Source organism: Mytilus californianus, unplaced genomic scaffold (assembly GCF_021869535.1).
Source record: "Mytilus californianus isolate M0D057914Y unplaced genomic scaffold, xbMytCali1.0.p SCAF_18, whole genome shotgun sequence".
NCBI classification, from domain to species: domain Eukaryota; kingdom Metazoa; phylum Mollusca; class Bivalvia; order Mytilida; family Mytilidae; genus Mytilus; species Mytilus californianus.
Genome location: NW_026262666.1, coordinates 4,887,688 through 4,901,672, shown reverse-complemented (window position 1 = coordinate 4,901,672; position 13,985 = coordinate 4,887,688). Strand labels below are relative to the sequence as shown.

Genomic DNA, 13,985 nt, shown 5'->3' with positions numbered 1-13,985 from the left:
AGTTGTCTCATTGGCAATCATACAACATCTTCTTTTTTATATTCACTTCACACACACACACACATATATATATATATATATATATATATCTTGACAAACAAATAAAAAAGCCATAGACATTGAAAACAATTCATCTCTATTCTATTGTCAGTCAGCCTACCTACCATGAACTGAAAAGTCTCTTAAGATTCAGTAGGTAAATTATGTGAAAATCAAGACTTGCATCAAAAATATCCCAATATTAGAGACAATGGCGCCATTTTTCCTCAGAGCTTTCAGCTCTTTGATTTTTCTATTTCTTTAAGGTCTTACCATTTTACAAGACTCATCCGTTATATCACAAAACAATGAATTAAGATCTTCTGTAGCTTCGTTGACTCCTTTTTGATTTTCAGAAAACGATTTATTTTCAAAATCAATAATTTCAGTTTGCACATTTTCACTAGAAAGTGCATCAATAATTGATTCATATGACCATTTGTAACCTTTAGTGGCATTTCAGCCAGTAAAGTTGAATAAAGTGTAAAATTGTCTTGTTTGAAATTGCACTTTACTATCCCTTGTTTGACAAATAGTTAAAATCTTGAGTAATAACATAAAGAACTGAGGAGAGAAGACTTCCACTTATTATGGCATAATCAACAATCTTAATGAGTCACCTAAACACGACGGGTGCCACATGTGGAGCAGGATCTGCTTACCCTTCCGGAGCACCTGAGATCACCCCCAGTTTTTGGTGGGGTTTATGTTGCTTAGTCTTTGGTTTTCTATGTTGTGTCATCTGTACTATTATTTGTCTGTTTGTTTTTTTATTTTTGGCCATGGCGTTGTCAGTTTGTTTTTGATCTTTGAGTTTGACTGTCCCTCTGGTATCTTTCGTCCCTCTTTTCTAAATACCTGGCATTTAGTATTCTGTGTCTAGAAGGCACACTCATATCTAATAAATTTTTACCATGGTTATTAAAATTTTTGTCTTGAATAATTCTAAACAGGACTTCATCTATAAGATAATTTTGTGGTAATTCAATTCCCTCACAAAAATCATTTAAATCTATAGAATCAATTGTGATGTAATCAAGATTTAGACTTGTTCGGGAGTTAAAATCACCAATGAGGAGAATTTTCCCTCTATTTGCAAAAAATACTTATTTCATTTTCTAAAGATGCGAAATCATTTTCATAATGGTTTGAATATGATGAGGGTACATGTATATAAACTGTACATAAATATAAATCTTTTTCAAAACCAAAACTTTTTCTATCAAGTTTTAACCAAAGTCTATTTTCAGATGTGGTTCCTTTTTTCTATATATGTTATACCTTTAGATAATGCTTTTCTGTATAATACAATTATACCACCACTATTCCTTCTTGTTTTCTTTTTTTTTTCTTTCTACATTTAGATATTGAAACATAAGTTGGCAGATTAGTTTTTTGATTTACTCCAGTCAAATTTTCAAACAAGGTCTTGGTATCTTCCAAAGAATACATGTTCTTTTATATGACTCTTGTTCATCAACTTTCTGCTCAGATATTGTTGACGTTTTGTAAAGTCTGAGTAGAAGCTACAAGCTCTTGAATACCGAATGAGTTGGGAAATTGATATCCCATATGCAGGTGAAGTTGGTATATTGCTATTGAGGTGGGGGACATTGATAATTTTAAAATAAGAACCGTCTTGTTTGTCATAGATTATGGCACTGAGATGACCTCTTATGTAAAATTCGAGGTATAAGTCTAAAAACGAGGCAGAGGAAGCCGTTTCTGTTGTTTCTTTGATGTCTAGTTCTAAAGAATATATTAATGAAACCCAATCGGAAAATGTGGATTGTTTATGGAAAAACCATCATCAATATATCTGAATGTGAAATTAATGTGGCTTCTTTGATCTTCTTGTTTTTGGCAAGAATGTAAAAAATACAATAACTATGACTGGTATGTAAGCCAGGCAATTCAAATACTAACCACATGCTTGTTAAAATTCTATCATTCAAAAAATGAGCTGCATAATAAATGGCCTAAAGGAGTAGGGACTATAATGGCCTAAAATGGCCCCAGATTTACAAAATAATAAAAATTTAAACTCAGATAATTTTTCTACAAAAATTGATAGAATATGAGTCAATGATTTAAAAAAACTGATTTAATCTAACAAACAAATGCTTAATGACGTCACAATGGTAGTTTTTAATGACGTCATAATCGAAAAAAAAGGCAAAAATACAGAAATTGAGAAGGTTTATTTACATTTTGACCACCGCACCATGCTTGCACCAATTTGAAATGTTCACATTTTGACAAGTTAATACATATCAAACTTCAGATAAAAAATCTTTTTGGTGCAAGGTTGGTGCGATAGTTTATTTTAAATTTTTTCATAGCCAAGCAGAGCAATAAATAGCTGAAATGTGTCTTTAAGATGATACATGTTCGTATGATAAAGTTTAATTTATACATTATTATGCATTTATGAATTTAACTTTTCGCTTATGAATCAGCAACATGTATTTCTGTTGTTTTTTTTCTTCACAAGTATACCTAGTTTTAACTTTTCAAAAACCCAAAAGTAATGAACAACATATTGTAAGGAATCAACGATAACTTTGAAAATATGAAATTTTAGATAGACATACAATGTAACTAAATCTGATAATTTCTTATGTTTCTTCTAATCTCAACTGAAATAGAATAGAAATGGGACAATCTTCTTTTGTATAATGATTGGATCCATGATATATGAAAGAGGGAGAGGGAGGAGGGGAGGAGGGTTTAATTCCATAAAACAAAATATACCGAAAAGAGATTTAAAAGATTCTATGCTTATTGGTGAGAAACATGACATTTTTTTTTCAAATGATACAACCCTAATTAGAACATGTAGAATTAGATATGTCTTTGGTGGCAAAAAGTATAAAGAGTACAAGTTTCATAACATTTGGTTGAGGCAAAGTAAAGTAAGTCATGTAAGTGAACGGAAACCGAAAAAATGCTGATTTTTCCACTTATAAAGGGACATTACTCTAGAACAGTGAAAGTAACGCCACCTTAATTCTAAATTGATCTGTGTTTGGGATAAAAAGGATTGTGTATAAGTTTCAGGACATTTGTTTGTGGCAAGGTAAAGTTAGAGAATTGAAACCAATTCGAAATGTACGGATGGACAAGGGTAAACCGTAATGAATCCGGGTCCATTCGCCAAAAATCATGCTCACTTCCATTCACGTTCATTTCCTTTTACGTGTCAACCCTCCCGAATCTACATAAGTACTATAATGAAGATACACTTATATAAAGAAAAACACCCTTTAATGCATGTTTCTATATTTCTTCATTTTAGATAATTATAATTGATAATAAGATTTTCTTCTTGTCGCTAAATTATTCCTTTCGTCGCTAATAAGTGAAACCCCACGGCGGAAGCATTAAGGACTGAAAGGACTCCATCTAGCACTAGAGACAAAATCTGTTAATCTAATATGATTAAAAGAATATGTAAGGTGTACGCATATTGATTCATGAAAAAATGTAATTACCAGCAATTTCACCGTAAGGGCAGTTATTCAATATTTTACACCATAGATGGACTCTAGAAGTGAATTTCATTACCACGTTTTTTTAAAGATTTAAAGTCTCTTGTGGAGAGTTGTTTCATTGGCAATCATACCACATCTTCTTTTTTTTTATATTTACTTTTGTTTGTCTGTAGTTTTTTTGTTGATATTTCAACATTGGTTTTTATTGATTTTCTTTGGAGTTTTTTCTTTTATACAATTTGCATCTTGATTTAATTTTTTGTTGCAAAATATTAAAAGTTTAATCTTGTAAAATAGAAAACAAATTGCCGTTGCTATGGACAAAGATTTGTTGCTGGGGAGAAAATACAATGATTTTGCCAAGAAATGTGCATTTCATTGTGTTACATTCAATTAGTGTATACATGTAAAATTCACAGCATATAAAAACAGGTTTGATTCTAAATTTAGATCGATTTAAGCTGTTTAATTAGCATTTTTAATGAGTTTATTCCCCTCACTATACTGGTTGCTAGGCAACAGGATATATGAGATAGACCCAAAATAAAACTATTTTCAGAAGGTCTTTGGTATAGAGTTACAACATGACAAATTAAACTAAATTTGGGGATGGGGCCAAAAATGGCCCTTATAACCCCTAGTCCTTTGAAAATAATAGTAAAATACTATCGTCAAACATTAAGTTTTAATCTATTATCAATTTGTTTCAAATGCAGATTTTTACCCTAAATGGCTGATGGTATACAATAACTAAGAAACAATAATACGATATAAATGAGTTAAATATATAAACATAACCGTAATATTATATTAATTACGAAGGTGTGTTGTGATTTGTTAATAAGTTTGGAGTTTTTAATAAATCAAATAATCACACTGCTAAAATTCAAGCATATATCAAATGTTTGTCTTCATTCTAACATGTTTAGTTATATAGATAAGAAGATGTGGTATGATGGTCAATCAGATATCTCCTCACCAGAGATTCAATGATATAAAAGTTTACAACTATAGGTCATCATATGGCCCAAAACAATGAGCAAACCCAAACCGTACAGTAAGCTATAAAAGACCCCCGAAATGACAGATGAAAAACAATTCGAACGAGAAAAATATAATGACAAGTTTTATGTACAAAATAATAAACGCAAAACAAATATGTTACACTGATATGTTATAGTAAATCGCTTATGTATGTCAATGATTATTCGTCTTTTACTTCAAAAGTAATATTGTGTTTAATTACGGAAAAAACCTTCACCTAGATAAGTTCGATTCAAAATAATTGTCGTCTTTGCTATATAAGAATAGAAATAATTCATTAGGACTGGAATTTGTTTTGATTTTACAACGGGTTGACCCTTTATGTCGATGTTTTGCCCCTCGCCTGTGGTAAAATATATTGCATTAAAGCCCAAACCGTATCAAAATCATTCAAGTCCCAAACGATTATGACATCATTCAACTGGCATTTAATTGACACGTTTACGATGCAATTAAGTAACTGATATGTTTATAAATCAAGCAAAGTACTGTTTATCTATCATCTTAGTCATTCTAGGGTTATATGGCTTTGCAATTGCTTTTTCTTTTCATTGATTTTTAAACAAATGTAAATCGATAATTTAATATTGACATTCTCACAAAAAACTCGCTTAATGACGGTAGGAAAGTCGACAGTTTGGGTTTTTTCCTTGTATCAAATACGGTTTACCAAATATCATTGCTTTTTTTCAAATTTAGGACAATCGGAATAATTCAACAACATAAATAATGGTATTTCAATTTCACATCTTACAAACATATCTTGCAATTTTACTGAAAATGTACGTCCTCGAGCAGCCATTTCACTAAAGTAGATGTGAACATACAAAATGTCGACTTGCATGTCCTTCCGTGAAGTCAGAATATTAATTATATAAGACTGCCGGATTGCTGTTGCGGTGCAGAATTAAGGGCTACCGACGGATCGCCTAAAAGTAACACCTAAAATTGCAAGTTCTGTTCATTGGTTTATACACTATGCTACGATAAAACGACATTTAATCATAGGAATGTAACCTATGGAACAACAATATAACAATACAGTATCTTTGTATTTCAATCAAATATCAGTGATTATAGTGTCTGGAGTGAAATCTGTCTTAGTATTTTCATATTTATTTTCTTACACAATCAATTTACCTGTAAATCAATCAATAATCATTCGCTGTATGCATATAGTTGATACAATGCTGGGAAACTGTTCCGTGCCATCGTATTTAATGAATGAAGTAGAACAATATCACTGCTATGACCTTTCATTTAGATAGAATATTTCTATATTTTTTTCTTCTGGATACCACAATGGATCACATACCAACATATGCATGTGTGTTGTGATCTACTTCTTTTTCTAATCTTATTCCTTATTTCAATTATATAATTATTGTCTGAAATTAAAGAGACAGTAGTTCACCGATGTAAATACTTTCAAATCGATTTGAAAGAGACAAATCCAGGAACCAAACTGAAACTGAAAAGCAATATATAAGCCAAGCACAAACGAAACAAAATCAACTTATCTATGTCATACCGATATACGCTCCCTTTTCTGTTCACTAATTAAGGCATGCCTTTTTGTTATACAATCTGTATATTTTGATGACTAGCAATATGCATACGAAAATGTCATTACATAGCCATCTTTCAACGTCTTTTTGTTCAGAAATAACAATATTGTCATTGTTGTCCAGTAATACCTTAACTAACTTTATATGAATGTTCTGTGACAAACAGTATACAAAGGAGTGCCTCAGTTATCATCACTTGTATAAATGCCTTCCGTGTTGTCCAACAACACTTTTACTAGCTCTTTATAATTACAAAAACAAGCAACATTCAAAAGAGATGCTCAATTTTTTGCACATTTATTGATGTTTGCCTTGTTGTCCAGCAATAGTTTGACTAACTCTATATGATTATTCTGACAAGCAACATTCAAAGGAGATGCCCCATTAGCTCTACACTTATTGATGTCTGCATTATTGTCCTGTAAAACCTTAACTTATTCTATATGATTGTTCTGACAAGCAATATACAAAGGATCCCCGTCATCTTCACACCCATTTATGTCTGCCTTGTTGTCGAGTAATAGTTTGACTACCTCTTCATGATTATTCTGACATGCCATATACAAAGCAGTTGCTCCATTATCATCAAACTTATTAATGTCTGCCTTGTTGTCAAGTAATATCTTTACTGTCTCTTTATGATTATTCTGACAAGCAATATGCAGAGGAGATGTCCCATTAGCTCTACATTTATTGATGTCTGCATTATTGTCCAGTAAAACCTTAACTACCTCTAAATGATTGTTCTGACAAGCAATATACAAAGGACCTCCGTTTCCACCACAAATATTAATGTCTGCTTTGTTGTCGAGTAATAGTTTGACTACCTCTTTGTGATTATTTTGACATGCCATATACAAAGCAGTTGCTCCATTACCATCAATCATATTAATGTCTGCCTTGTTGTCCAGTAATATCTTTACTGTCTCTATATGATTATTCTGACAAGCAACATTCAAAGGAGATGCTCCATTAGCTCTACACTTATTGATGTCTGCCTTGTTGGCCAGTAACAACTTAACTAACTCTATATGATTGTTCTGACAAGCAATATACAAAGGACCCCCGTCATCATCACATGCATTAATGTCTGTCTTGTTGTCGAGTAATAGTTTGACTAACTCTTTATGATTATTCTGACATGCCATATACAAAGCAGTTACTCCATTACCATCATATTTATTAATATCTGCCTTGTTGTCGAGTAATAGTTTGACTACCTCTTTATGATTATTCTGACATGCCATACACAAAGCATTTGCTCCATTACCATCAATCATATTAATGTCTGCCTTGTTGTCCAGTAATAGTTTGACTACCTCTATATGATTACAAAAACAAGCAACATTCAAAGGAGATGCTCCATTAGTTGCACATTTATTGATGTCTGCCTTGTTATCCAGTAATAGTTTGACTACCTCTTTGTGATTATATTGACAAGCAAAATATAGAAGAGATCCCCAGCTATCAACACACTTATTAATGTCTACCTTGTTGTCGAGTAATAGTTTGACTACCTCTTTGTGATTATTCTGACATGCCATATACAAAGCAGTTGCTCCATTACCCTCAATCATATTAATGTCTGCCTTGTTCTTCAGTAATATCTTTACTGTCTCTATATGATTATTCTGACAAGCAATATGCAAAGGAGATGCCCCATTAGCTCTACATTTATTGATGTCTGCCTTTTTGTCCAGTAAAACCTTAACTAACTCTATATGATTGTTCTGACAAGCAATATACAAAGGACCTCCGTTTCCACCACAAATATTAATGTCTGCTTTGTTGTCGAGTAATAGTTTGACTACCTCTTTGTGATTATTCTGACATGCCATATACAAAGCAGTTGCTCCATTACCATCAATCATATTAATGTCTGCCTTGTTGTCCAGTAATATCTTTACTGTCTCTATATGATTATTCTGACAAGCAACATTCAAAGGAGATGCTCCATTAGCTCTACACTTATTGATGTCTGCCTTGTTGTCCAGTAACAACTTAACTAACTTTATATGATTGTTCTGACAAGCAATATACAAAGGACCCCCGTCATCATTATTTGCATTAATGTCTGCCTTGTTGTCGAGTAATAGTTTGACTAACTCTTTATGATTGTTCTGACATGCAATATTCAAAGCAGTTGCTCCATTATCATCAAACTTATTAATGTCTGCCTTGTTGTCAAGTAATATCTTTATTGTCTCTATATGATTATAAAAACAAGCAACATTCAAAGGTGATGCTCCATTAGTTGCACATTTATTGATGTCTGCCTTGTTATCTAGTAATAGTTTGACTACCTCTTTATGATTATTCTGACAAGCAAAATATAAAGGAGATCCCCCGTTAACATCACACTTATTGATGTCTACCTTGGTGTCCAATAACGTCTTTACTATCTCTATACGATTCAAGAAACAAGCAACATTCAAAGGAGATACTTCATTATCTCTGCACGGATTATTGTCTGCCTTGTTGTCCAATAATAGTTTATCGATCTTTTCATGATTATTCTGACACGCAATTTTTTCATTCCAAGTTTCAATTACAGTATTTGTATGACTATCAACTGTTCCACCAACCTTACCTTCAAACACATCCTGCAATAATTTCCACAATATTTGATTAATTCAGTCATAGTTTAGATAATACTGCAATATAAAGAAAGTATACTTTCAAATCAGAAAGGAAAAAGAATAAGCTCCTGTGCATGTGTTATAAAATTCCAAGAAGTTTTGACAACATTTTTTGTAACAAAAAATCAAACACAAACTGTTTCTTGATATTGGTATCGATGTCTCAAATACTTGGCTGTTGATACTGTATGAATTTTAACTTAAGCGTCTTATTTCGGATTTGTTTTCAAACTAAATGAAACGAATTTTTTAATGACCGGTTCGATAATGTGTGAATTCACTTCGTTGTCAAAAACAAATTTTAAAAATAAACGCTGTTTTATGGGAAACATTAATATAATTTCTAATTAGAATAACAATTTGTGTATGCATGTTATGCTTAAATATTATACTTTTAAATATTTGTTTTTACATCTTTTATGTAAAGGTACTTTTAATTTCATAATTTGTGAGATACTTTTTATTATAAAATAAACTTAAGTACGCAAGCTTTGCTTATGCATAAGTGTTTTTCAGAAGACATTTCTTTTTAGAGTTTTCTCATTAAAATGTAAAAGTGTCTCTCCATTTCTTTCTATTCGTAATTAATATTCTGAAAAATCTTAATTAAGACAACAGGTAAAATAAAAAAGAATCAATCTTTTTTTTAACTTTTAGTTTTTAACTTTCCATTATTGTTGTGCGGTTTCATGTATTCTGTGTATATTAAACACCCTTTCTTATGTGGTATGTTTTCATTTTCGAATATTTTGTTTTTAAAATAGATAAGTATATCAGATGACTACCTTTATAACATGATATGATAAGTCTTACTACCAGAGAAAAAAGAACCTAATATTCAGTATCTATTCTGATGTATTTATCGTTCTGGTTTGGTTGACTTCATAATTCTTGGTGTGAAAATTATTGGTTAAAAGTTATTGCACTAAAGCGGAATAAATGATTAATCTATAAATCGTTTAACATTGAACGCAATTTTCATCTGTGAAGAATATTAAATTATTTAAACATAATTGAAAAAATTGAAAAAAAGATTTCCGAAGCGAAATGGAAAATGCACGTTTTCCTTGTAAGGTGGGGAAATGGTTAACACATTAGATACTTTGAATGAAAACAAAAAAATACGTTTCGCGAAAAAAAAAAATGAAAGAAAAAAATGTTTTATATAAAAGACAAAATAAAACATGCCCAACCAAAAAATATGAACGGTCGGTGACTTAGACACAGTGGCAGCAGTCTTACAAATACCGAGTATGATTTTGACCAAGATGGTTATATAAATTAAGTACTGTTTATCAACTTTAGGTTATGCACACTGTTATTGGAGAACTAGACTAATTTTTTTAAAACAAATTAATGTAAATTTAGGGTCTTCCGCCGTCTAGGATTGTAAAATAGCAAATCATAATCGATCTATATCTTTAATAGAATATGAAAAGGAATGTAATACTTTGTGGTTCAATGGAGAAAACTATGTGTTTTATCTTATTATCACGACTGTATTATAGAAAACAGAATGTTTTTATACTAGTTACTTTTCTTTTCACTTAGCCAATTATAGATAAACAACTCTGATTACCTTGCTGTTACTACCTACAAGGTTTGATTAATTACACTACTTTCTGCGAAATATGTTTTCATATATTTATGTATGTTTCTCATAGCTATATATAGATGGTAACAGACTTGTTTTCCAAAAATGAAAATTATTTTGTTCAACAAATTGACTAATATAATTATTGAAGGCCGTACGGTGACCTTAAATTGCTGAATTCAACGATATTTGGTTTATAGTGGATAGTTGTCTAATTAACAATCATGCCACATAATCTTGTTTTTTTAATGAGAAGATATTGTTTTTAAAACCAATTATTTGAAGAAAACAAAATTAACTGGAAATACTTGGTTACAGATTTTTTAAAATATAGATATTGAAGGACCTCCTAATATATATTGAAAAACATAACTTTGATTTTATTTAAATGCTTTGGTTACCATGGAAACGACATGTAAATTTTTCCACACATTTCTTTTGAAAATATAGCAAAAATATATGAAAACGTATTATGAAGCTTTTTCTGCAAAATAGATCTCCATTACTGCTCCCATACAACAGAGTGATATCCAAATAATTATTAAATTAGGTGGAAAACTTTATGTAGATAAACATAGTAAAATGACCTAGATTCGGTCCAGCTCACTAATTTTTGAACCAAAAAAAAAAAGAAAAAAAAAAGAACATAATTTTATCAAATTCAGATGAATTAATTTTTCTACCCATTTGAAAGAAAAAATATAAAACTATATATTTCAAAACAAAATTTGATGGGGTCTATGCTTATTTAGAAACATTATCATATTTAACTCCCCCATTTTTCATCATTTTAAACAAGAGTTATTTCCCCTTGCAGAGCACGTCAGTGTAAAAATTAAAAAGTAGTGTAAGTGTCTGGCAGACAAAATCTGGAACACTACTTTTTAAAGCATCATTAATAATTCATTATGTCTGTGAACATTTTATAAATTTCGGAAGTGATAGTTATTAGCCTTAGGAGGAGCGGTAACATCAGCAAACAAAGGTTTAGCAAAAGGAGATAGAAAAATTACGAAGGATATGATGTGTAAAATTCTTCATACAAATGGCCTTATAGTGCCTATTGGTGCACGTAAGTACTTTTATAACCTATACTTCATTTCAAGAACATATTAATTTATAGTTAAAATTTAAAATTTAAAAATTTTACAATTCCTTTAATTTTTGTATTAGGGGCTATTTTTTTTTATTTCATAAGAAGAGGGAGGGTTGCAGTAGGACTCCATTTCCCCTGAATTGTTTTTTTTCTGTGCCCTATATTTGAAGGAAAAAAAATTGTAGTCTGGGAAAAAGAAAGGGGGATCCAGTAATGTTTTTCCTTGACATGAAGAAAAAAAGATAAATATAGTACTAAAACAGATACATTAATTGTGAATAATCAAAATACTTTAAAAATAAACAAATGTAAAAAGACTTCTGGTTTCTTGAAAAAAACATGACTGTCAATGCAAGCCATAAGTTGTATTCAAAGTTCACTGTTTTATATGAATGTTATCAAAGTATGGAAACCTGTTTAATACTTTACTTCCCTTTACTGTGCATACCGTAAGCTGTTTTCTGTTTATTGTGAACAATGTGTACAACAGGAGAACTAGAAGAAACATCTTCTACCCAGGGAAGGATGTTTGTTGTTTGTGCAATACATGTATTTTAAAATACATTTGTTGAGTCAAAATTTGTGCAAGTCTACTTTTTTCTTTTGTAATCAGATGACAATATTTTTGGATTAGACACAGACACCACGCATACTACATAATGGTTAAATGCATTCAAATATTTGAATGTTGTGAATATACATGTACATGTAAAGGGACAATGCATGCACATAGAAATTGTTTGTGTCAAATATAAATGTGTTTTCAGACATATACATTATAATACATGTATTAACACTGTATATTTTTTAGACCATAGTTGCAAGACAAAATGGGCAATTTATAGTAAAAGTCGTGGACACAGTAACTGTTATTGATGGTGAAAAGAACAATACTAAATCAATTCCAGGAATTACCCAACTTCATACCTTCCAGTTTGAGTCTGATGGATTGAGAGTATGGAAAGCTTATACAATAGGAAAAGGTTAAGGTTTGGTGAATTACATAAAACATACTTTCTCATATACCAGTATAAATAAGAAGATGTGGTATGATTACCAATGAGACAACCCTCCATCCAAGTCACAATGTATAAAAAGTTAACAATTATAGGTCAAAGTATGGCCTTAAGGACATGATATATCATGCCTTATCAGTAGATGTTTTCAGAAGTATTTATATCTCAGCCCAAGGATTTGATCCATTTAACCTTGAAACAATTCAAGCTTTGGAAGCAATATATTGTTAGGTTTTGCTTGTCTATCCATCTGTCCTTTACTAAGCCATTACAAGTCATGAAAATGATAGCTATAAGTGTGACCAATATTTTATGCATGAATGACCTAATGACTTTATTAAGTGTTTCATATCTAAGGTACATGTTTATTTTGTTCCTATTTGTAGAAAAAAAATATTTTATTTTTATCAAGTTATTCCATGGAAATCACTTGGGTTTCCACAAAAGGCAACTGAACTTCTTTTGAAAATGAACTGTACAAATGAGAAAACAGTCAGCAGATCTTTGAATACTGAAGGTAAGGAACACTAAATAATAATGTTGCAGTCAGCTGGCAGTATGTTAGGAAAATATTAAATCAGACAAGGAAAATATTTCCTACTGGATGAGATTAACATTGCCCTAATATTGTGGTTATTATGCTGAATGTCATCGGCTAAATTTATAATAGATGTCATGATTGAAATTCAAACGTCAGGGCATGCACCTGCTTTATGAAATTTGTAACATGACCCTAGACGTCAGGTGAGCTAAGAACTAAGCATAGAGGAAAGATAGTTGGTCAGTTCACGGATGACTTGTTAATGTTTTTCATAAAGGTTTATGCTTCAAGGAGACAAAGCTGCTCAAACTACTTTGAGTCAGCTTTCAAAATGTTCAAGACTTAAACAACCTAAAGAAAAAGACAGATACAAGCACATAGGAACACATAAAGACATGCACACATATACACAGCAATGAAACTAAAGCTTTGACAATGTAAACATAAAAAATCTGCAGTGATAATGCTCCTAGAAGGGTAGGTATTTCCTGCTCAGCATGTGATACCCCTCATTGAAATTAATTGCCTTGCAGTCAATGCTTGAATAATATGTTTGACAATTTGATATTTTTTTTAAAGATGAAGAACTCACTCAAAACCAAAAAGAAGGAAGTTGCCATTTGATTGCCCAAAAGATGGCTGTGTAAAATCCTTATGCTCAAATGAGACTTTGGAAAGCCACCTTCTGCTGGGAGACTAACTATGAACAAGTCATGTCTGTGCATGACAAGGCTTAGATTATGTATGGCACAAAAAAGTGAATAGCCTTTTCATTAACACCCAGTCAGTGACGATACCATCAGACTCGATAAAAGGAGAAAGTGGGCTGCATCAGGGATGAGGATGGTAAAGGGGAAGGGGATGGGGTGGTCTGAATACGGAAAAACGTGAAATTAAAATCGCAAAAACGTTGCACGTAAAATGTAGATCGGGAAAAATGAAGCACGAGAAATA

The 13,985-nt window shown here is 31.3% G+C and overlaps 1 protein-coding gene across 1 annotated transcript in view; it reads right to left on the bottom strand.

The window, feature by feature from the left end:
- Window positions 1-6,579: 6,579 nt before the first annotated feature.
- The window catches only part of LOC127726788 (uncharacterized), an 85,925-nt gene continuing 78,519 nt past the window's right edge, over window positions 6,580-13,985 (bottom strand). The window contains exons 18-19 of the mRNA XM_052234243.1: window positions 7,465-8,748; window positions 6,580-7,071 (exon numbers count right to left, since the gene is read on the bottom strand). Of these exons, the coding sequence (XP_052090203.1) occupies window positions 6,580-7,071; window positions 7,465-8,748 (1,776 nt within the window). The remainder of the gene's footprint in view (window positions 7,072-7,464; window positions 8,749-13,985) is intronic.